This window comes from Pithys albifrons, chromosome 2 (genome assembly GCF_047495875.1).
Source record: "Pithys albifrons albifrons isolate INPA30051 chromosome 2, PitAlb_v1, whole genome shotgun sequence".
Taxonomy (NCBI): Eukaryota; Metazoa; Chordata; class Aves; order Passeriformes; family Thamnophilidae; genus Pithys; species Pithys albifrons.
The window spans coordinates 54,009,581-54,035,229 of NC_092459.1; the positions used below are offsets into that span (position 1 = coordinate 54,009,581).

A 25,649-nucleotide genomic window follows, 5' to 3' on the forward strand; every position below is an offset into this window, starting at 1 on the left:
CAACATAAATAAGCAATTCATAGAGATGAGCCAAAGGAGGAAATGCTGTGAGGCAAACAGGTTTTGAGAAGATGGTGTGATAGTGTGAAACACTATGGGACAGCACAAAGACAAGATGAAAGAGCTGAGAAGAATGCAAGACTGGCACTGCTACTGAAGTTGAGAAAAAGATGATAAATGTAGGTTGAAGCACAGTGGTGAAGAACCCTTCAGAGGCAGAGGAGCTTTCAGAGTTTTTTCACACCCTGCTTTGCAGGGTACCACAATCCTCTTTTTATGTTGTGGTTTTCAAATCTTAGGCTGAGAAGGTCCTGGGTTGTATAGCCAGCCTCAGCTTTCCTGCTCCTGATACACCATGGAAAACATCTTATCAAACTATGAACTAAGCACCTGTCAATACACGTTCATTACAGGGATATTTCTTTTACTGCACACCAAACAAACAGACCACAGAATACTTCTCATACATCGACTGATCAGGGAGAATCACAGAAAAACACTCATTCACCCTAAAGCTCTCTTTGCTTAGTGTGTAGCTATGGAAATGTACTAGAAATTAGTATTAGACATCAATGCTTGACTGACTCTTATCTGGGTAATGGTTTAAGAACATTAGTATTTTACTATTATTCAAAATTAAAAAGTAGAAAAGTCTAGAGAGCACTAAAAATTACACATATTTTCATGATAATACTTACTCTTGTTAGGTTGCATATCCTGAAAATTCGATTTATGACATCACAGTCCATTGAACATGACATGCATTCCACTTGGATGGGACCGTACCGCAGTATCCCTTCCTCTGGCCAGTACTGTGGGCAGCCCTGGGCCAGAGTAAAACAGGCATAACTAAATGTAAGTTACAACTTGAGCATGGCCTTATTCCACTGCAGACATCTCACCTAACCTTTAGTGAACAACTAGAGTTGATCAATTGCTGTAAAGCAGAGAATAACTGTAAAATCACTGCACTGCTCTACATTTTCATCATGTAGTGAATGCAGAGTGATTAAAGCATGTGACAGTATGTGGAAAATTCAAGTTCCAAACTAACCTGTGATAAGTCGACTTCATTTAACATGACAAGAGAAGTACAGCCATAGTCATACACTAATCTCCAGAAATCTTTCACAGTGTTTGGTAAAGGATGTTGTGTGACAATAAAAGCTGCTGGTTGCCTGTAGCTCTGTAAAGGCAAACAATTTTATTAGTACCTGTGAGGGAAGTACTTAACTTCTACTGAAACACTTCAACAGAAGAAAACATAAAAGTAGAACAAAGCTGTGACATCAATTACACCAGATTTCACTGAAGATGTTACAGTTAAAAATACATTATTATTTCCATTAAGAACAAAGAGGTTACTCTTCTCAGGTCTGCCTTCTGCATGGTTACAGACCAGGCCCCATTTATTCAGTTCAGATATGCTCTGGGCACTGAAGGTGCTCTTCAGGGCTCTGCTGAACCAAGGCTCAGGCAACTCTGCTGCAGGCACTATGTCCAGGAGACCAAGCAGGAAACATTTGCCCCGTGTTACAGAGAAGGATGCAGAAGTCTCAGAAAGTTACCCTCTCCACAGCAGGTTATTCATGAACTCTGTGACTGAACCAGGGACTAAGTTCAATCCCAAACTCTGTTTCACAGTGCACACTCACAGGGTCACCACAGAACCTCTTTCAGGATTACTGGAGCTCATTTCCAGCAGAAAGCATAAGTTAAACAGTAAAGTACTATTTCCTGTCGTGACCGCAAGTTCCATTTTCTGTATGCTGTGTTTTACACAACTGCAAACAGGGATTTCCAGCCTTGCACTGATTAAGTGAGGTGCAACTAACAGCCAAGGGGCTGGTTTCCTGCAGCACATATGTTACAAGCACTAAGCAGAAGAGGAGAGGTCAGAAGATTTTGCAGACAATTTTCAACCATGCACTGAAAAGTTCTACAGTGAGGGAATACAGATACGAGGTAGCAAGGAAACACCAAGACGTTGATCTGATAAATGGAGTAAGGTGGTGAATGTCCTTGGAGGTGGATGGGATTGTAAGTCACCAGTTTGAAGAAGTAGTGCTGGGACTACTGTATGTAACACAGAGAGCCCCATGTTTAGCTACCATGCTAGTCCTAAAAGCAGTCTGGTTTATTTTTACTGAATTAAGTAAATTAAGAGAAAGACCTGGTACTGAAGATAAACCACTTCCAGTATGGAAACTTGCTTGTTTGAAGATTGATCTAAGGGATCTTGATCAACATACCCTCCAATAACTTGCTATTATTATAGCAAACTTGTCTTTAGCATCAGTACTTGTTTGACAAGAGAGTAAGGAAGCTGCCGATTTTTTTAATCTAGATTTTTCCTATCCTTTTATAATGCAGGAATCATATTGGAGTAGTAGCAGCTTGTGTCCTATTTCCTAGATTTGCCCAAGAAGAACACAGGAATAAGCAATTTTAATTCTTCCCTTGTATTTTTAAGAAATAAAACATGTCCTAGCTGATGTTTCCCTATCCCTCTTCCCCATAATTTCTATTCTTTCTCAAGATCGGACAAAGATAAGAGGAAAGTTTCCTTTTCTATTTTGCTATTGAAAGTTCCCTTTCCTTGCCCAGGAGTAATTCCCCTCCATGAATAAATCAGTCTTTAAAAACCCAACCAGAAGAGAAAACACACAAAAAAGCTTGTGATATCCAAAAATTTAACTCTATACTTATAACATTGTTATGTGCTTTTGTTGTTATATATTACTTTTTTCTGCTGGTTTTTTTCCTTCTATTACTACCATTTCTGCCTTTCCTTTCTTGCTTCTGATTTCCCATCTATTAATACGATGCTTGGTTCTTGTCCCTGCCTGTCACATACTGTTGCACACTCAAAGTCCTCTTGCCACCCACAGCCTGTATTGTTTTCCTTTCACCCCAGGTCACACTCCTCTATGCAGCTGTGTTGGTTGGTCCATAGTCCATCAGTTTTATCCAAATGCTTAATGCAATTTTAACTGCAATTCTAAATAATTTTGATTGCTACCAAAATTCTGCTCACTGCTCTAATTCGTCCATTCAGCCCCAGTGATTCCCTAATACATTGGTGTTACATATGCTACTCTTTTTTTGGCACAATAGTTAATTCTGAGATTAGGGACTGCATTTTGCTATCAGTTTAAATGTTTCCTGCACTAGCTCATGCAGAACTCAAGGATGACTACATCATTTGAGTACTAATGATTTCTGATGTTATTTGTCATTTTATTCCAGCACTTTTCCTTGACATGGCAGTTTCTGACAACACTATTTTTGAGGAAGGGGAGAAACTTCTGGAAATCAGGCCACTTATTTAAGTACTTACTGTAAAGGTGGCTTTAGGGGCCTATATTTGGAAATGCTAAGGGAAGGCACAAGCAGGTATCTGGCAGCATGTATGATGAACTGATTTATCAATCAGATACATACATATAAGCAGGTTCAACTCCATTTTTACCATCAATTCATCTTTTCCCCTGACAAGTACTTCTGTCACTCAAACTTCAACTTTAAAGAGCTGCAGCTAAAAATATGAACAAAACCCCCAACCCTATACCCACATGTGCCAAAGAAACAATTTTTTTCTTTCTCTGTCACTCCTGCCTCAATATAGAAAGTCTTTTTCATGAAATAGTGATAGTAACCTCATGCTCAGATAGGTAACATTTACTTCCTGACAAACAGCAGAGTTTTGAGATATCCTGCTGAGATTTGAGATTGGGAGGTATGGAGACTCAAGCTTCATAGAATGCTTTTAAAAAGGTGAGATTTCCAGCAGGTCCCACAAGGATGCAAAATATTAAAGATGAAAAACCTTCTGAACAAACAACACAAGTTGGTGAGGCTTCTTAGCCTTTCCCTCTCACCCTTCTTCATTAGGACTGTTTTACTGGGCACTGCAATAACAAAGAATTACCCTTTCTTAAACTAGCAATTGCTCTCTCATATTACAGAGCTTCTCATGGCACACTATGCAGACAAAGAAGATAGTCTCTTACGTCCATAAGAGCAGCATTGATGTAGTTGCTGCTCTCCCCATCAATAGTAATTAAGAAAGGCAGACATCTGTCAGGTGGCAGCATATCCATGAAGCGGTTCTTGTCGTGGTTCCTTGGCAAGCAGGCTATGCTGCAGTCCTCTGCTTGCAGGCGAGGGGTCACAGAATTCAGGGTCTAACGGAAAGAGGATGCTTGCTTCAGTACGCTGAACTAACACACAATGGACTCAAGATTCCCCAAGTTTTAATGTAAAATATTGCAATAGGAGCAAATACGAGACATTAGCAAGAAGACATTAGCAAATATGGGCTCTTATCTGTTTGTTGGAAGTGCTGAGGCTTTTCAAGGGGGGTTAAGCTGTAGGTATAAAAGGCAGTCCATGTATCACTGAACACATTCCAAATGATACCATACCTTCTCAGAGGAATAAAACAAAGAGGATCCTTTGGAACCCTAAAGAGCTATGTCTTAGCTGTGCAAATGCAAGCCAAAACTCTCTGTTAGTTCCTACTCACTGCTCTTCATTCCAGACAGACATTTCTGCTATTTTATTAAAAGGAGGCTATTCCGTATTTAAGACAACTTTGCAAAGCACATAAACATGGGTGCTTTATTTTGTGGACAAAAAGTTAGGGATCAAATGCTATTAAAGTGATATGAAAAGCCTTTTCTTTAAAATAAATTAAATGTATCTAGAGGCAAAAAAATTGTTGCTGCATGAAGAGTTAGTAGGAACTGTGAATACCTGAAACTCATCTTTGAGATGTGAAGAGTTTGTCTGAGAGTCTATTCTAATCATATCAAAATAAGCAGCTTTGAATTCGCAGACAGGAATGGCAGTTTCTCCACACAGGCAAGCTTCTAGAATGGCATCATGAATAAAGATGTACTGTTCCTATCAAAACAGGAAAAGAAACGAAAATTGTAGGCATTTAAAAACAACAGATCTTTCCTTCTTTTGGGATAAACAGAACTGCTGCACACTGTAAAACTCATTCAAAAATAGTGCTCATCAATACATTAAATAATGCTTTAATACAAACGTAGCCTTGTTCTCATTGGGGTGCAGTTAATAAGCATGTTTTCTTCAGGACCAATTTAAACTCAGTAAAATTTAACAGAACAGGGATAGCAATTTATTTAACAGGAGTTCTTCAGTTATCTTTCAGAACTTGTGGGTTTCTGTACATATACCAGTGACTTGTTGGTTTTACTAATTTTATTTAATAGCTTTCAGTCTTCTGATACTAACAGAAAGTGTAAATTGCTTCAAGAATTACTAATGTGATTAGCCAGTACTTGGCACACTGCACTATCCTTATGCATGTGCAAGCTAGTACACAATTGCCTCATAGCCAGCTCTAGGCCACTGATAAATTCAAGTGTATTCAAACAGACATACCATTTCTTCCCATTTTTTTTCTGACTTGCCTTGAGATAGTCTGAGTCCTAGATAACTGCATAACTACTTCAGTTAGGCCTCCTGTCAATTTTTACACAATGCCCATTATATTTACTCACCCTGAGAGTAATAGATGTAAACCACGCCTAGAACTGTGCAGAGGTCACCTAGTTACAGTCAAGGTTCCAACAGCACAAACTTTAATATGTGCCTGTAGAAACAGCACATGCCCAGTCATCACAGTCATCATCTGGCTCTACAGCTTGTGCTGCCTCACCCACACAGCTATAGAGCTACTCGCATCACTGTTGCCTATATGACAAGAACTTGCTGCAATTACAGCTTTATTTTTTATATAAGTATGAACCTCTGAGAGAAGGTGACAGGTAAGAAGTAAAAATCAGAGAAAGGAATAACAGTAGAGGTGTTAATTTATGTGCAGATTAAATAGAGATGGTTGAAGCAGTCACAATAAAGCATTCCACCTCATGCACTTCCCAAAGGTTAATGCCTCTGTAGCAGGATGAGTTGACCATGAACATTTATTTGTTCAACTGCCACAGGTTGTAGCATGGAAAAAAACTGCTCCAAATTACACTGATATGCCTGGCTGCCAACTGCAGAGATTTCCATGTGGTCACAGGTGAAATAACTTCTTAGGTAGATGTCTCTGTGGAGGATAGAAGAGAGAAGTGGCAAACCACTTCAGGTAACCTGTCTTAATATAAACCAATAACCTGTGTTTCTGTGGAAGCTCAGTGGTACTCTGGGGCAGAAAGGGAGCTGCTAGAGCTTCGTTATTAAGGCAATGGTTTTTACTGTGAAGCACTGAAGGCATGTTGAAAGATCAAAAGGGCAAAAATAGTAAAAGCTTGGCAGCAAAGTTAAAGCAAACAAAAACAGAGTTGAAAAGGGAGAGTGAAATGGACATAAGGTTCAACAGTCAATTTATGGATAGAGTGATTGGAGATAGTCTAAAACCTGTGGGTTCCTGGAATTGGTACCAGAGCTGAAGAGAAATGTCCCAGACAGATCTAATGTAGGGTCTTCCCTAAAATATCCTTGCTTTCCTTTTGTTATCAAGTTAGATGGCCACTTGTTTGTGTGAAGACTAAAAGTCAGCAGTCTGTTGCACCACCCTGGTTCTGGGAACTGATAGCTCCTTGATGGAGGTAAACCCTCAAGAGGGCCACTGCCTCACTGACTTTTCAGAGTCATGGTGTCATTCTGATGTAGCAGGTTTCAAAAGGCATCAGGTGCTTTGAAGACAAACTGCCATACCTCAGTCTGTACCATGTTGATGCGACGCGACCGTAAAGCTTTGACACAGTTGTAGATATCCACAACACCTTCTCTTTCTGCCATATCTAACATGATATCGATCACAATATAACAACCTGTCCGTCCAGCACCAGCACTAAAAAGAATCAATGAATACTGTTAGGAATATCCCCAGAAAAAATCTACAAATTTTATAACCATTACTGAGAGCGTTATTCAGTTCTTTCATCACAAACACTAATTTCATTTTCTCTCCTCATCATAATGTCCTTTAAATCCTGTGATGTGTCTTTTTTGTACTAGATTTGATCCAGTAAGTAACAGCAAAAAAACCCCAAATGTTTCCTCTTTTTTATCACCCAGATGAATACTTATAGTAAAAATAAAGTTAGTTTAACTGAAATCTGGAGCATAATTAAGTTTATGCACTTCAGAATATGACAGACCTTGTTTTTCTTTAATAAGACTAAGGATGATTTTTAAGTGATATATTACAAGAAGAAACCGACGTGTAGGTTTTACTGGCCAAGTTCCAAGCTAGTTCAGACTGCACATGTAAGAGTATCCAGAAGATTCACTCATGATTTACTTTAGTTTCACATAAAGTCATGGACAATTTTTCCACAGTGAATTATTAAAATCTGTAAAGGCTGAGTAACGTTATGTACAAAATGCAATTAAACATTTGATGAAAATGTTCAAGAAAATAACACATTAGCTGAAAGCAAATTCTATTTGAGTCCCAACAACACAACCTTGCAAAACCTGCACAAGAAAAACAACATTCTGTATTTGTCACCATTAACCCCATTCCATCTTCTTTCATCTACTTGCTTACTTTGATTTAAATTAATAACCTGTTCATATGTTATAAGTAACATCAAACTATCAAAGCAGATGTATCTACACTCATTTTCAAATGCTGTCACAAAATCATTGTAGGCTACCTAAAATGATAGCCTAAAGGATCATATGATTTAGCTGGTGCAGCAAAAAGAAATTCTCTGGCTATTGCTTTTAGGTAAAGTGTACTAGAAACTAGTTATTTCCAAACATTGCTGTGAGTTAGGCAAATAAAAAAGGGAACAACAAAAACAGAACATTTCAAAATGATGGTGCTTCACAAGAGACTACTGTAAATAATCATGTACACATTTGTGGAAAAGAATCAATCTGCCCCTTCTGTACACACCTGCAATGGACAACAATAGGCCCTGCACTAGGAGGGTTAGATAATTTGACTCTCCGTATAAAGGAAAGCAGGCCTGTGGCATTGTAAGGAACTCCATGATCTGGCCAGCCAGTGAAATGAAACTGTTTAACTTCACGGATTTCATTGTAACCCCTCTGTAAAAGACAAAAAAACAAAGGTTATGAAATTCAAAGTATTTCATAGACTAGATACTATCTGACTCAAATAATGATCACACATACTGATAGAATCTACATGCAGTTTTCATCGTTTCACCAACTATTTAAAGCAAAGACTCACAGGAAGCTTACAGATGTCACTAGGTTTTTTTTTCATTTTGAAGTTAGTAATTTTTACTTTTGACATTAAGTATGCTAGTTTTGCTGCATTACATTTTCTTTTGTTATAGACTTAGATACTTTTTATATTGATTTTCAGAAGTTTTGCTAATTGAGACAATGGCATGCTATGTTTAAAGGCAAGTAAAATGATTTACCATAAGACCATAACTGTGTCACATATATTACTTTTCTCAGAGTTTGTCCTTTGACTGAGATTGACTCAGTGGCAATCAGGACACAGTGAATGAGCAGCCATGACTCATAACTTGGTGCTTGAGCCTAGCTCAGAAGTGTAGCTATGGAGAAGAGGTGACTGTCTGAGGGGGAGGGCAGCAGTTGACATTTCTGGGGAAATTCAAAGTCCCACAGTGAGAAATGTGTTTGGACAGCACTGATGCAGTGAATAAATCCCATGGTGAAGTGATGATGCCTACACTGTAGACCTGCTAATGAGCCAGAGGGATTTGGTATTCTACAGAAACACACATCAGCATAACCTCTTTCTCCTTGATACCAGGGAACAGTATTTTGCTGAGCCCTTTCATAATGTGCTCACCCTTCCCAGAGTGAAGGTCCTGACGACGTATTCTGCAAGGGGCTCCATCTCTACACAGGTCACTTTGAAGTCCCCATAAACTTCTGTGTCATCAGGCCAGTACTTGTAACACTTGACCTAAATACAAAATAGGTACGCATTTGATGCCAATGGAAAAGAAAAGCTTGGGGATACATGATTTGGCATGTACTGCATTACAACACACTTATTCCCAAAATGACCATGCATTCATGTGGGTTGTCATGGCTAATGGCTGTTACATTCAGTTATGCATTAGCTACAAGGAGTTTCCACTGCTCTACACAGCTGTACTTAGATGGCAAATCTACTGCTAAAAGAGTGGTTTTATTTTTTTTTTAGTGCTGAGCCGTGGAATACTTTTTCACTTATGTTAAACTGGGATGCATTTTGTATCCATAACCAAACTGTTGCAAGAAATCCCAGATACTTTACAGAACTCCCTGAGGCATGTGTTACTGCTAAACTATAAATAATAATTTGCTGATTTCTAGCCACTGATATAGGAGCTCGTTTCCTCACTAGTCTACTTAACGCTCTTCATTTGAGTGACAATATAGAAATCTATTTTGTTGAAATATGAAGGTTGGATTCAGACAATTTTTCACTACTCATGACAGCAACACAACAAAAGTCTTTAGAAGTTGTTTTTACACAATGTCATAACAGCAGCAATGTCTGGACTCCTCCCCTTTCACGATTCAGGATTGTCCTTTACAAGACCCTTCTACATTCTGCCAGTAGTGTGCCTTGTTAGCAGGATGCTGTTTTTTTAAGATTGCAGCATTAAAAGAAAAGAAAACAAAACAAACCAAAAACTTACTCTCCCAACTTCCACTAAATTTGTGACCATCACGACACAAGCTGATTGCTCCTGCCATATCATTCTCCAAAAGTCATACACAGTCTCATGAACTGGACCTGTAATAAAAAAATCCAGGTAATACTCTGAAAAAAAATAAGAGTCAAAGCAAATGCTAAAAATAAAATCCAGTGCTTTTCAGAGCTCATGCACATGAGCACACTTGCTCACAGATGAAAGCTTAGTGAAACCACATCATCATAACATTGTGCCAGTTACATTGTCATTTTTAACCAATACTGTCTCAATTTAATTGAATTACCACTTGAAAGAAATTAATTGCAGGTGTTCCATGTGGTGAAATGCTAGAAGTTAGTTGAAAACTACAAGGACACAGCAATGTGTGACTATATCTATTGTGACACTTCCCTATTTGTTTTACATTTGTTAAATGCATTGTGTTGAGACTGAGTTTCTTTGGATGCTCACCAAGGAGATGCCCATGCCAGAGTGAAGTATCAGGCAGGAGGGCTGCTGGTACAGCTACTGTGCACTTAGTATCTGGATCCTGCCAAAGCATGGAAGCATGGGTAGGTGCTGAGCCATAAACTCCCCACTGCAGTGTGTTTAAACTAATTTAACTCCTTTTCTGTGAGGCAAATGAAGAGCACTCATTTAAGCTTTGCCTCCTGCTCTGCTGCAGAGAAACGTTGAGTGAACAGAGACTTTTACTCTGTTACAATAATCTCAGAAACAGCTCCCTGACCACCCACCAGTGCTAAAAATTTTACTGTATATAACACACATAGAATCACAGAATTATTTGGGTTGGAAAAGGCCTTTAAGATTACCGAGTCCAACTGCAAACCGGAGCATACCACTAAACCTAAGGGACACACTCAAAGACTAAAACATATTCCTTCCTTCATATGTTAGAGCGAAGGCTGCACACAAAAGCAGCAATAGATTTTTGTCTCCTTTATACACCATTATGTGCAATGATTTACACAGTAAAGCAAAAAAGAAAAAAAAGTAATTGTAGACTTAACTACCATAGAGAGACCTATTTAGGCAGCACTAACACAAAAATTTAAAAAAATGTAGACAGAACTTTGAACATCCTGTTTTAAAGCAAGTCTTTATTTTGTTTTTCCTGTGTGCAGTTACAATCCACAAGGGCACAAATAACAGGATATTTCCAGACAATTATCTGATTATACTCACAGATCAAATAATGGCACACCTAAATGTAATTATTTTTACTTTAATTCATAGCTTCTGATATTTCAGTGCAATCTTAGACTAAACCATTTTTTTCCTCATTGTGAGGAGTTTTATCAGAAACACAAAGTTAATAATTTCCATAGGGTTTCAGTTTTTTCCTCTAACCACTTTTTTATTAGTAGGGTGTTCTATGATACAGATTTGTCTCACTTCTTCCTAGAAAGAGTCTTTGTTCTCTGGACTTACTTTATCAGATTTTCTGAGACAGAGTTTAATTTATCATTACTATCTTCACTGTATCCTCAACTAAATCCTAGACAATAAAATAATAACATTGTAATATGGAAAGAAAAATGCCTCAAGGCAGGTTGAAACTGTTCTCTTCTCTGTCCATGTCTCTTTTCTCTATTCATCTTCATAACTGGAAATACGGTAGTAGCTTCTGACTTTTTCAGCTGAATTTATCACTGAAAGATTTGCCCAATAGCTAATTAACATGATAAATTAGTGCAATTTTTGAATTCATGCACATTCCCCCTGAACAAGCTTTGTGAATTTACCATAAAAAAGATAATAACTCAGTATACCGTGTATGCTTTATTTTCATCTACGTTCATTTTACCAAAACACTGCAGGACACTACAGAGAACACTTGTTTGATTTGATTAAAGCTGGCAGGTCCTTACCTTGGGTTGCAATGTAGTGACTTGGTCTCTGATATCCCTAAAAGAGCAATATAAGTTGGTTTGAGTACTATATTATTAACAGAGTGTGGAAAATAAAAGCCTTATCTCTAGACAACATTTTCAGAACAAACCAATATTTAAGAGCAGCATGAAGCTCAAAACCTAAAAAACCAGTTAATATTGGAAAGGTTCAAATGACAACAGATAAAATGAAAATAAGAATATCTGACTTCAACAGACATTGTAATATACTAGGAAGGAGTATTCTAGATGGGTGCCTTGCATCTAAGGATTAGTTCTCTGTAGACATTATTTCCTCAGTGGAATACATTGGGGCATTTATTTAAAATTTAGTAAAAATTATTTGCCACCATAGTATTTCAATAGTTGATCTGTGTTCCCAGGTTAGCCAATATGAAAAAATACACACCTTTTTTCTTCTCCTAAACAGAGAATCATTCTAAAGCACAGAGGTATGTATCTCAGCTCTAACTAATGGGGACAGAGCTGGACACTGGTGTGTGCACTGTATCAAGGTCCTACTGCAGTGAAATCTTCTGCCTGATTGCACAAAAGGTGCATCAGTTATAGTGGGCATGATACACACAAATATATACACATACTTATATACATAGGTAGATAGATAACCCTACATGACTAAGCTTTTCCAGGTAGCTTGGTGTATGCCAACACTAGCAGTACTATACAACACTAATTGTCCACATAAAAATTACAAGAAAAAGAGGTACCGCTCTTGAGGAAATAATTTAGAGTGTATTTTGACCAGTGCCAGCTAGATTAGCTACAAAGAGGAAGGAAACTTTAGTATTGCTGGTGAGAAGACAATATAGAATTTCACAATGTGCAACGTTAGCAACTTCAATTATTCCCTAGGTTACCATTTTATTAGGCCACTTGCTTGAAGCATTTCATTATGGGTGAACAGAAACCCTTGGATTCTTGGCATTCACAAGATACTACTGAAGTGAAGTGAACCCAAGGTGTTTATTTTCTTTTCCACAGACTGCTTCATTATCATGTTTAGAGTGAAAGCACCTTCCTCTGGGGCTTATGAGAAAACTTCTGAGTTTACTCTTGGCTTTCTAAGAGACCAAGACTGCATCAAATGACTAAAAAAATTATCCTGGAGTTCTTAATATCAAGGCCTAGCTTCAAATTATGAATGTGGAACTTGGACTACACTGGTTTACACTCAGTAATGCTTTCCAGAAGAAGTAACAGTGTCACTTAAAAATTGCCAAGTGCCAGTTTTAACTTGTAGCTTTCTTGTCTGGTTCCAATGAGATTTAATTCATTCCTAAATCAGAAAAATAACATCCTCAAGGAGCTGGAGTTATAACAAATCTGGGAGAGTTTTTTTGCTTAAGGCTCAGGCAAAATACCACGGGCCTATCACTTCGCAGAGATTGCCATGTTAAAATATCCAAACAAAAAGACATAAATGTAACTAGAACTAAATTTTTATATCCTGGAAAGTCAAATGGGTCTTAAATAATTTATCAACTACCAGTGGTCAGGAAAAACTGCTAAGGTGCAATTTTAAAGAGAAGTAATCAAACCCATGTATTTTAAAAAGATTTGTACTAGTTATTCCACTACCTTTCAAACTACTTTGCAATTACTTTGAATACATCTTGTTTATTCTGTGTTGATTAGAGAAAAAATTGTATTTTGTTAATCAAAACATCTAGTAAAATTTGTATAATTCGAAAAAATATAATTTAATTTGTATTCTGATTAAATTCTGTAATTTCATACTTTGGGGGTTTTCTGCGGAAGTGATAAAGTTCTACTACATTAAAATATCTATCTATATATGTTTGCGTATATACTTTATAATACCTAAATTAGGACCTTGAGACAAATGCCAGCTAAATATTGTTTGTCTAAACTGTTGTTAAAAACAAACAAACAAACAAACAAAACTCCCCCAAAAACAATCCAACCCACAAATGCAATCATCCCTCCCTTTTTGCCAAACATATATTATGACCACTCCACAGGTACATTTTCAGACAACAGTACAGCATACTATCTAGATTCTCACATATAAATGGGAAGGAAAAAAGAAAAGCTAGTAGCCAAAATCATCACTAAAAAATGGGAACAGTAAATTCTCTTTTACAGATAGGCTCACCTGAGTTATTTAACTTCCAATAATACTCAGAGTTATGTTAAAAGGCTAAATTATCTTTTCAAAACAGGTACAAAAAATATTCACATAAGAAAGAAATTTTTAAAGGAACAGATGAGATAAATTAGATGAAGCATGCATAGTTATCAACTGATAAAAATAGAAGAGGAAAGTAATTAATAACAATATCTATATTAAATATTTACAATATGATGCTGTTATTCACATATAGTGGTACTTACATCCCTGTACAGCCAAATCTACAGCCCAAACCAAAGTCAGATGTGAAAGAAAGCACAACAATGTCAGTGAGTACTAGGACGTAGAAGAAGGAAAGTGTACATTTGTTCTTAATAAAAGAAAGCTTTCAATAAATTTGTAGGCATAGCATGCAATAATTTCACATAGAGAAGCTGGCAAATTGAGAGGGAGAAAACTGCATTCCACTCACATCTATGTAGTTGGCATTAATGTAATCTGAAGATGGATCATCTTCAACAGGTTGCAAAATCACCCTGGAGTGGTCATCTGTAAAAACCAAGTGGTTACGGAGCCTTTTTGAAGCGTGATTTTTAAGTAAGATACTAACGGTAAGTCATCTAGAAAACCAAAATCAGCTGGCATAAGCACCTCAGAATTTACAATCCTTAAATATGAAGTGTTTACACAGAATTACAAAGAACCATTTTGTTTGAGGTCTCCAATTACTTCAAAAAGCAGTCACTGGATACCATTAAGTGTAGCTGAAAGGTATTGGCACTGTTACACAGGGTTAAAAAAGACACAAAAAAACCAGGTTACTTGCTTAAAGTCCCTTTCAACGTCAGTTCCACTCTTGGCAATCTAGAAAACCAAAAATGCTGATTACTGTTTCCTCATTTCCAATCTAAGCCTGCTCAAGTTCATGTTGATGCATTAATGAAGTCAAAACATAGGGGTTAGCAATCCACTTGGGATTTGATGAAGAGGTAACTCTACCCATTCAAGGACTTGTCCAGCACCTTGATTCCTGTGTGTTCAATTGCATTGGTAAAACAATACAAATAGTGAATAAACAGAATCAACAACCAAATGAGTGCTGGCTCGCTGTTGATATATGCTTACCACAGCTTGCACAACAGAGATGCAAATGCAAAATTCAGCCTGAGTTATAAAAGGAAGAAATCTCAACTGTGAAGGACAAATAAAGCTGAAAAAGGCACTCTTGCTTCTCCGCTGAGGGTATTAAGCAGCTACGCCACTGGAGACTTGTAAAGGAAGAGAGGACATGGCATGGGTAACACACGAGTAGAGCTAGTGCTCAAACCAAGGACACCAATACTCACATGCTATAATGTTTCCATAGCGGTTCTTTGTTCTGTTTTGATCCTTCTTAGCGACATCCCAAGAAGCTGACTGCCCCTCAAAGAAACTCTATAAATAAAAATGTTCCGAAAGAAAACATTCTGACCATTAATTTATCTCCAAAAATAACAGTTTAAAAGAACTGTCCTACCATAAAGTAAGCTCAGATTGGCTTGTCTGCCTTGGTCACCCAGGCAGTACCATGGTACAGAAATACATCTAGAGAAGAAGGGAGGTTCTCTGACTGTTACAGGTAAGTGGGCAAGTCATTGAGGAAGTCCAGAGGGATTTCAAGTCCTGGGATTGCTGGAGGGCTAAACTTGCTTATATATCCTTGCTATGGAGGAATGACAGTAAATTGAGAAAGTCCAGAGTAACTGATCACTCTTCTTACATGACACCACAAAACACAGCCTGTTTACTACAGCATTACATCACTTTCCGCATCTTACTTAGTAAAATGGCTTTTCTTCCTACAGAACCATCAAGAGGCCTCCTCTGTCACTGTTCATTGTTCATGTTGCTCTTCCTCATATCCCTCCCCCTAGCCACTAGCAAAACGATTCTACATTTTTGAACTCTTAAAGTTTGATCTCTCAGTAGTGATAGAAGCAGTTTTATTCCTCCTTGGCTTTTTCTTCATTGCCTGTAGATATTTTACAGCTGTTGCAGATCTATGCTATTCCTTCCTTCCAGATGTTCTCTTATGCTGATCTGGGTAAGTTATCTCCAGAAAATACACAGTAGCCATGGAAACAGAACTCGAATGCACAGTCAGAAGCCCAAGGCAGGGAATAGATGTTGTGTATAGTAACAGAAGAAGCAGCAAGCAGGAAAACACCTGAGGTGGCATCAGGGACCACCCTCCCCCCCAGCAATGGCTGACAGTTGGGCTTAGCCCTGAAGTTAGGCAGAGCATAATGAAGTATATTTAAGTAAAAGAGAGGAAAAGAGAATAATATTCTTTTAAAAACCACATATTTATTTATTCCATTCTTATGTTACAGTAGAGACAGCTGCAGAAAGGAGAGAAGTTGAAAACTGTGTCAGAAGAGATTACTTACTCAGAGAAAACTAATTTTAAACCTAGCTGGATTGTGAGCAACCTTGGCAGTACCATTCCCATCTTTACTCTGTGTCCTGCCTGATTTTCTAATTCCAAAGAATCACAACAGATTCAGAGATCAGAAGTGAAATTAATCTGTACTCATCTTCTACCTCCAGCACTGGGAATTTTTTGCTTTCATTTTAAGATTAACATTGTAAGTAGACATGCTCAGGCAAGTTAATTAGAACTTCAAAACGTTACTACCCTCAGCATGTCTTTACCGCTTCTTGCCTGGAGTTATGTCCCAGTATTGCCCTACTGAGATGCTATAATAAATCATGAGAGTGCTTTCAGTCATTGTTTCTTGTGAAACCAGCCAGGTTAAAATATTTATTTTAACCTGATCAGGAGATTTGCACTGAAGATGGCTCACATAACTAATTACAGCATTTCCACTAAAGAGCAGCAATATAAGAGTGACAACTTCTTACAATATGTCAAAAAGATTCAGCAGGTCTTCTTATACCCTAAGGAACACATAGGGGTTTTCTACCAGGCAGTGGTAAAGGCTCAAACCATTGGACTCCACTCAGTATTTCACTTCTGGGTTACATATATAGGAATCTTATGCCTGTTTATCTGTTTTTCACTTGAACCCGTAACAATTAGTTCCATTCTTTTGCAATACAATGCAACAAAAGGCTGCCTGTTTCAAAGCGAATTGTCCTAGCAAAGCCCCACCACTGAAGATCTCACCTCATACTCCTCTTTAAATCCATAGCTGTCAGAGGTCTTCATTAGATTAATATGCTGCAGGAGATCAGCCACCCTGATGGCAGGGTGCAGCTGCCCAGTCTGGTATGGAGATTCTGTGCCTTCGCAAAGATAACGAGGGACATCCAGAAGTCGGCTGGACTCTGCTGTCGCAGTGTGATTTTCATCTGTATTCACAAGAAATCAATGCATTAGGTGCATGCAGAGCAATAACACCTGCTGGTATACATATCAATATCTATTTTCAACTTCTGCCTTCAAAAACGTATCTTATTTCTGAGAACACAAAGCACTTACTCTCCAGCACATAAATACTGTGAAGTACATAAAGGAATCTAACAGCAAACACATACGAAAATTTGCAGTCCTTCATCCCACAGTAAAGATGTCTGAAGGGCATTTTATTTGAAGCTACAAAACTTTATGACATTAATGTACTTGGAAACTCCAGACTATCACCTAAAGTAACTTTTTAATGGTTAATATGTATCAACAGCAATACTACACCTTAACAATAAATTAGAATAATTCTATCGTTGTATCAGCACATAATTTGTCTAAAGTCAACAAACTGTAAATTGAGATCTCAGTAAAAAAGGGAAGCAATTATGCCACCACTTCAGAACACCACCTCCACTTAGGAAGATGAATCAGCGCTTCAGAGTGGTCATTTTAACACTCAAGTCTTTTAGTAGAGAAATGAAACTGTTGAGCATGCTGATTTCAGCCACAATATTTGCTCTGTATAAACAAAGAAGTTCCTTTTAACACTTTATGCTACACCAATCCTCATATCAAAACCAAAAGTCAAAGATGCATGAGGTGATCAATTCTGTGATCCCTTATGTGAAATACTTACTTTATTTAAATAAGCAATCATCAGATCAAATGAATTTGCAGAGAAAAAAAAATCAAATTTAAACCTTTTTGGAAAATAACTACTAAAATGAGAACTGGGTAGCAGTCACCGCCTTAACTTCTTTGAAATCAGTTTACCATTTTCCTTGCAAAAGTTCCAGATTAGAAGACCAAATACTCTAGGAAAAAAAATGAACACCTCAAGGGTTGGATTTTCTACAATTGCACTGAAATGCAAACCCTGTTAATGCCTTCTGAAATGAAATCTCCTAAGAAACCCGATTCTTTGAACTGTCACACAAGTTGCTAATTTCAGTACATTTATGCCTCGCTAACCCACCTAATAATGTGAGTGACATACAGCAGTCACTTTTTATTGTAGTGTTACCCATATTAAATCACACACATTTCAAACCACCTCAGGATTTGCAGTGCTCCCCATTCCTTGCAGTATACTTACCAGTAATAGGCACTTTAACCCATTGAAGCAGCAAAAAACAATGAGTGAACAGAACATAAGAAATTTATTTCAGGACTATATTAGAAAATGACTAAAAGAAAGTGACATTAAAAGTTGTTAAAGCTTCACAATAGGTAACAATGAAAGCCATTTAAAAAACATAAGGGCCATATTATTATGCCATCAGTGTAATGGTAGGGACTTGAGAAAAGCAAAATTGTCATACTAACGTAGTGCTAATGTACACAGAATGGAGAGTAGCATTAATAACCTATACATGAAGAAAAAGAAGCCTAGTAAAGCTACAAAGTAATAAGAGTTTCATATAAAAGAATGTGTTCTATGACTAAGAGCCCATAAAATTTTGCTTATCTCTAAATAAAGCAAAAGAAAACTGTTTTGTGATGCTTGGCCCAAGCAAGGGCTATATGAAGATGGAGTAAGTCAAATGATTCAATTCCACAGGAACAAGCTTACAGGTACCTGGCCTCTTCTACATGTTGTGCCCAAAAGCTTGTATGCTTCTCTCTCACTATTTCAGTGCACTCAATGAAAAATATTATCTCTTCCAACTGTCATTGCTTTGCTTATATCAGGAGACTATCATGTCCAGAATAGCATTACTACTGGATAGAAATGCAGACAGGAACTAATTCACTGCTCTTCAGTTAGTTCCTTGCCCTTGCTTTTCACAGCTGTCTGTATCTGACACAGCAGAAAGTACCCTTATAGTATGGCACTGAGTGGTAATGTACCACAAGCATTTCCCAAGCACAGGATCAGATTTCAAGTTATCTTGGTTATTTGGGGGATGTGAAAATCAACAAGGTGAACTGGATGGCGAATGCAACATATTGTGTTTTGGAAATGGAAGTCAATTATAAAACTACAGAATGGAGCAATGGACTGGCTAATGATAACTGTGATTTTAACAGGTAACTCAATGCAAGTCAGCAACATGAGCACAATACAGTTCAAGTAGCAGGAAAAATACAAGTGGCACATGGGGTACCTATTCCACTCAGATGAGCACTGAGACTTCTAAGAACTGTACCTGATTTTGGGCACTGCAATTTAAAATTCAACTTATGAGTTGGAAAGCGATCAGAGGAAAATAATGACATGACATTTAGAAAAGAGCAGCTACAAGACAATGAGTGAAAGAACTGGGTTTAACTCAAGTAAAAGAGAGAAAACTGAGGATATGTGAGCCTTTTACTGGGTAAAAGACTGTTTTGAAAAGACATAAGCATGAGTCCTATGAGTCTCTCAAAAGGAAATGGCTCAATCCACAGCCATGAAGGATCTTCTCCTTCACTAATGAAGATTTAGTCTAGATTAGCCTAGTTAGGAAGTACTAGGGGTAAGCATTAATAATATTTAGTAGCAGGACTCAGTAGCAATTAATACTCAGAAAATTTAGCTTTGGGTCCCAAGTATTACTGAGTTGAATCTATATTTTATTTTACTTAGAAGGAACAAGGCACTGGAACTGCCACTGCAAGAGCAAAATTCTGCTCACTCCAACTTTTTAAAACACAATGAGACAATCAATTGCCAGAAAGAGTCTATATTTTACGTATGAAGTCCCATCTCAAAACACAGGAGGAATTAAATTGCCCGCAGGTCCCTTTAAGTGCTACTTACAGGAATCTAATTTTACTTGTTTATATTCATGTCCATTTCCTGATACTTGTCTTTTAGCCTAAAATAACCTCAGCAACTAACTGAAACTCAATAATGCATATAGTGTTTATCCAACCAAGAACTTGGGTACAAATTATACTTTTTGTATTTAAAAAAAAAATAAAATCAGCAACTCTAAAAGCTACATTCAGTGTTAGATACGGAACAGATATAAGCAGCCTGGCCATTCCAACATATGCTCTTCTTTTTAAAGTAAGTACAAAGTTGAAAAATTTACTAGCTAATGTCAATTGAAATACATAATTAATACAGGTATACAGAAGTATTTGTTCAAAATATACAAAGAAAGTTGTTTCTTCTTGGACATTCTGGAAGTTTTTCATTTATTATTTTTCTTTTCATTCTTGTTATTTAGAAAATGGAGCTTTGGATGGTAAACAATGCTAATATGTACCTGAATTTTATTTTTAAGGATCTCTTAATAGAACTCTAGTTTCATATGTCAGTTTATCAGAACTCAGTTTCAAAGCTCTGTGAGGAAAAATTTTAGTATCTTCCTTTAGCTATTTCCTCATTTACTCTTCAGTTAGCAGTGACTAAGAATAACTTCTTAGTGAGAACATAAAATAATTTTTATTCTAAAATTGTTCTCAGTTTCATTCTGAATTGATGAAGTGTAGAATTATTTTCCGACAACAGAACAGTTTTACATAAAACAAGCTATTTCAACGTTCAACCATGCAAGGAGACAAAACTCATGCAGGAATGGATAATGAAGGACTAGGGTCCTCACCTAACACAGCTGTCGGCACAAGTGGATCATTGGGCACTGTAGAAAAACAAAGCCCATGAAGAAACACATTACCCTCAATTTGTGTATTTTAAGAATAAAAACAATATATTTCAGAGTATAACCAACTGATAACTAAACCCCATTAATTTTATTACAAGAGAAAACCAGAATGAATACACAGTTCAAGAAAGCATCCTGAATAAAAAAGGAATGAAAGGCAGTGATTTTGGACTTCAGAAATGTAATGATAAGGGCAAAGAGATTCTTACTAAAATGGAAGAAAGAAGACATTACATGCAATTTAGATTTTGAAAGAGCTCCTCCTTCACTATTGTTCTTTCACTTCATAAAAGGGTTCACTTTCACAGAACTCACTTCTGTCCTTTTAAACCCAATTCTCTCATGTAATGCTTGAATAGCTCATCTCAAAATAAAATGGTATTTCTATAAAATCTTCCAAGTAATTAAAAAAAAGACATACATTTATACAGTTAATTGCCTTTTTAATGTGCGAACCCTAAGATATTGCTCTTAACAAGTATAGGAAAATCACAGATAGACAGATGCAGATGTATGAATAAAATGAATAGCATTTTATCTTTCATTATTACAACTAGAACGAGGCACTAGACAAATGCACTGTTTTGGACAGAAATGGTGGAATCCAGGATTTGATTTTGTTCCAATTTCAAACACAAAATTAGAGTATCAACATTTCTGTGACAAAATTAAGCCCCAGTTCTCAAGCAATCTGCCTAAATGTTTGTCCCATAGCAGGAAACTCTGAAAACTTGGAAGACTCTTCTCAGCACAGACAATGGTCAGGAGAAATGAATTCTCCAACACAAAAAAAAAATCACGTACCTATGATGCTAGAAACCAGCAATGCCTAACTTCTTTGCCAACCAACCAAGACAGCTGTGATAGCCAGAGCTCATGGGCTCTTGGCATCACATCACTCCATCTGGAAGCATGCCTGGCAGCCCCAGCTCACTAATAGTCATGTAAATTCATGATGAATTCTTTGCCTGGGATCAATCATCAAAGTCCATAGCAAACTGTCTCTGCTGTTCTTGGCTCCAAGAATTTCAATGCCAATAAGACATCGAACTTTGGAGACTTTTCAAACTGTTGCAACTTAAATTGTGTAGAAAAACTACTAGGCTGATACTCAATTCCCATTTATAATTGGTTATACATCACTTAAAATGTTAGCGCTTTGTAGTTTAGTAAGGTTCAAAAAAACCTGAGCAATAAATCCTCTTCCAAAATCCATTTTCCTTACAACAACCAGGAAAGAACTTAAGGGATGTACTTTGTTCAAGAACAGTAAGCCATATGGGAGGCAAGAGAAGAGAGATGGAGTGTCATTCCCAAAAGACTGCAAATCAGAAGCAGCTCAGGCTGCTCAGATTTGTTTAAAGCCAAGCCACAAGTCCATAGAGCTGTGAGAAAGTCAGGTTCCCACCAGCTCCATGGCAGAACTGTGTTTCTCTGGAAACTTATACACTACTTTTGAGATATTCAGAGTCTGCCAGTGGAGTATCTTGCTTTTGTGCAAGGCATAGTGCAGGTGCTGGGAGGCAAGAGTGCTGGACAGTGGTAGCTTAACAATCACTTAACAATCAGAAATCCAAACTGCCAAATTTTTCAAAACCAGACAGTTGGCATGTCTACAAAAATTGAATACAAATATAGAACAAATTTGTAGATATACTAGCAAGCTCTTTCCTAAACTTCATAAGCAGCAATGAAAATTGTCAGTGTTTCCTTCTGTTATAATGTTCTTACTGCCAAAAAAGAGAAATTAATTTGGACTTCATTCTAGACATGGTGTTACGCAGTAATATTTAACATGTTGGCATTAAATACCCCATGAGGAAACCCTCAATTTCATATTTTAACTGAGATATTCTAGAAGTAGAGTATTTTCCCTGAAATAAAAATCATTGCATAGTGAAAATACATGCAAATGTTTAATTAAATAATTGACCGCATAACAATAAGGATAGCATATAAACATCCCTACTCAACCTTTGGCTTTGCCAATGTTCCTGGAAAACTTGGAGCTTAATATAGTTTTCTGTGTTTCTATATTCACTTACGGTCCAGAGAATATATCACTGTCTACTTACATCTGGGGCTGAAGTTATGTGAGTCCATAAATGTGATTGAAAGAGGATCCTCTGCATGCAGAGTGCTCTGGTCAGCGTAACTCCTGTCCATCGCATTCACCATGTGGGTCATCTCCTGGCGGGTGGTTCCCATGGCATCCTTGCGCTTCTTTGCAAGTTTGCTGCCCAGCCAAGAAAAAAAAGCAAGCCACCTTAAAACTTGATGAATATTGATGTCTTTAGTAATCTTTATCTGTAATCATGAGTGACTGAAAAGTTTGGCTGATTTCCCTGTGTAGAACTTTTTTCAGCATGTAATTGATAAAACTCTGCACCCTGCTATGAAACAGTCATGATCATGTGTTTTCTCTACACACACAAATGCTGTAATGGAAGTGCTTACTGCTGTACCCTGGTTATATTTTTTTTTCCTGTGGAGTAATTACAGTAATATAAACAAATTAGAGAATATAATTACATTTTAACTGAAATGACAAATAAGAAGCATCTGTGCATGCAGCTTTACCAACCATCTCCATTTAAATATCTGTTTTGATTTCATAAATGGATAATTCATTCCCCTTGCTTGCCTTGTTGGGAAAAAAATGATTGAACCTTCTACATTACTTTGTTAGTAAAAAACCCTCTGAAATAACAAAAGAGACATAATTATTCAATATAGATTCATACTACCTTTTGTGTTAAAGGTTGTTCTGCCCATTCGGTATACAAGATACAACATGACAGCACACTTGGTTGCTGATGCTGAACTTTGGTTCTTTGAAAAACAAAACCACCCTCATCATTCTACTTTTTCATGTAGCTTGGGAGCATCACAATTTTGACATTAACAGTCTTACAACTCTGAATGTATTACAGCTAAAGAGCAACCTAACCTGTACACCCAAACACCTCAAATTAATAGACAATGCCGTTAAAGTGCACACTTCAGAAATATCTCTCAATTCTTCCCTTTTGATGAAGAACTAAAAGTGATTTTTACTGTCTCCACAAGTCAAGTGAAAGCAAATAATATATTTTAATTATAATTGAAAGCATACTACACTTAAGGCATGTATCTCAAGTAGCAGGAAGTGTGCAGAGCAGCATGAAGAGAACCTTGGTTCTACAAGAACCTGTAACATACTGTTCTGAAAGACCTCTATTTTCATCTGAAGCTGTGACTGCAATATAATAGATAATTAACCTGCTTATTGGAATAAATCTGACACCACATGGGAGAGACACAATCATCACTTAAGATACCGAGTTTTTGAAAATGTGTATTTCAAACACAACTTAGCTTAATGAGCTTTTTCCACACAGAATATCATCAAATATCCTATTAATTGTTTAGACAGTGTTCATCTTACATTTCTCTTGACTAAACGGATTGCTTACTCATCCTCTATTCTCAGCCAACTTTTAATATTCCATGCATGTTCTAACAGCAGATAAGAATTATATTAGATATTTATTACATATTAGAAGATTAGATACCAGGAAAAAATTTCTTTACTGTAAGGGTGGTGAGACAGTGGCACAAGTTGCCCAGAGAGATTGTGAACTTCACCTCCCTGGATGTTTTCAAGGCCAGACTGGATGGGGCTATGAGTAACCTGGTCTGGTGGAAGGTGTCCCTGCCCATGGCAGGGGAGTTGGAACTAAATGATCTTTAAGGCTCTTTTTAACCCAAACCATTCTGTGACTCTATAAAGAATATTAGTGTAAATTATCCATCCATTTACTTGTTAAGTTCTGAGCACATCCAAGAGAAAGGACCTACACTGCTCTCTAGGGCAAGAAGCATTTCATGCTTGTGTGTATTTAAGAAAATGTTACTTAAGTTAAACAGTCTTGGTTCATGATAAGGGAATATGGATGAAAAAAGCCCTCCTGCAAACAATAAAGATTCTTCCACCGATCAGACTCATCTCCTTGTTTTGTCATGCTTCTTTTTCCCATTTACAGATCATCATCATGGCTAGGCTTCGCGAACGAAGATTTGAGAAGGGCACTACCCACGCTTGCTGCAAGCGTGCTGGTGGCTAAAAAGGCCAATACGGGATAGGCAGGTCCGGACATAGAAGGCACAGCGGAACGTCTCCCTAGGTGACATTGGCAAGGAACAGTTCTTTCTGCGTTGTCTTTTCTCCTCAAGACTGACTCTCTGTGCATTCTCAAAGGAAGCAGCAGCGTCGTGAATGGTGTGTCTCCATGAATCCCGATTGGAGACCAGAGTGGACCATTGGTGGCAGTCAATATGGCCAAGGCTGAGGTGTTGTTTCAGGGAGTCCTTGTATCTCTTCTTCGGGGCTCCTCTCTTGCGGCAGCCGGTGGCGAGTTCACCATAGAGCACAATCTTCGGGAGGCGGTGATCCTCCATCCTGGAGACGTGCCCTGCCCAGCGCAGCTGCGTTCTCATCAGCATGGCCTTGATACTGCTGACCCCTGCCTGTTCAAGAACAGACACATTGCTCACGTAATCAGACCAGTGGATGTTTAGGATTGAACGGAGGCAGCGCTGATGGAAGCGTTCAAGAAGCCACAGGTGGTGGCGGTAGATGACGCAGGATTCAGACCCATATAAAAGAGTAGACAGTACAATGGCTCTGCAGACACTAATCTTTGTACTTTTCTTCAGGTGTTTATTGAACCAGACTCTTTTATGGAGTTTTCCGAAGGCTCTGTATGCCTTTGCTAGCCTGTTGTCTATCTCTTTGTCAATCTTACCATCTGAGGAAATGATGCTTCCCAGATAGGTGAACTGCTGGACTGACTTAAGCTCTGAATTGCCTATGGTGATGTGAGGATGATGGAAGACTTATTGAGGTGCGGGTTGGTAGAGAACTTCTGTCTTCTTCAGGCTGACTTCCAGCCCAAAAAGCTCAGCAGCCTCTGCAAAGCAGGATGTTAAGCGCTGCAGAGCTGCTTCTGTGTG

At 37.7% G+C, this 25,649-nt stretch overlaps 1 protein-coding gene across 9 annotated transcripts in view; it reads right to left on the reverse strand.

Annotated features, from left to right (window-relative positions):
• PTPRK (protein tyrosine phosphatase receptor type K) overlaps window positions 1–25,649 on the reverse strand; it is a 415,886-nt gene that overhangs the window by 6,957 nt on the left and 383,280 nt on the right. For 3 of the 9 annotated variants that reach the window (XM_071549044.1, XM_071549049.1, XM_071549043.1), the window contains 16 exons: window positions 22,730–22,890; window positions 20,595–20,630; window positions 18,155–18,166; window positions 16,819–17,003; window positions 14,996–15,083; window positions 14,122–14,198; window positions 13,913–13,930; window positions 11,516–11,552; window positions 9,627–9,724; window positions 8,786–8,902; window positions 7,889–8,043; window positions 6,697–6,832; window positions 4,759–4,908; window positions 4,014–4,187; window positions 1,055–1,186; window positions 699–824 (listed from right to left, as the gene is read on the reverse strand). In XM_071549044.1, coding sequence (XP_071405145.1) covers window positions 699–824; window positions 1,055–1,186; window positions 4,014–4,187; window positions 4,759–4,908; window positions 6,697–6,832; window positions 7,889–8,043; window positions 8,786–8,902; window positions 9,627–9,724; window positions 11,516–11,552; window positions 13,913–13,930; window positions 14,122–14,198; window positions 14,996–15,083; window positions 16,819–17,003; window positions 18,155–18,166; window positions 20,595–20,630; window positions 22,730–22,890 — 1,702 coding nt within the window. Of the gene's footprint in view, window positions 1–698; window positions 825–1,054; window positions 1,187–4,013; window positions 4,188–4,758; window positions 4,909–6,696; window positions 6,833–7,888; window positions 8,044–8,785; window positions 8,903–9,626; window positions 9,725–11,515; window positions 11,553–13,912; window positions 13,931–14,121; window positions 14,199–14,995; window positions 15,084–16,818; window positions 17,004–18,154; window positions 18,167–20,594; window positions 20,631–22,729; window positions 22,899–25,649 lie in introns of all 9 variants that reach the window. The other 6 variants (XM_071549050.1, XM_071549047.1, XM_071549052.1 and 3 more) reach the window with 4 other exon arrangements.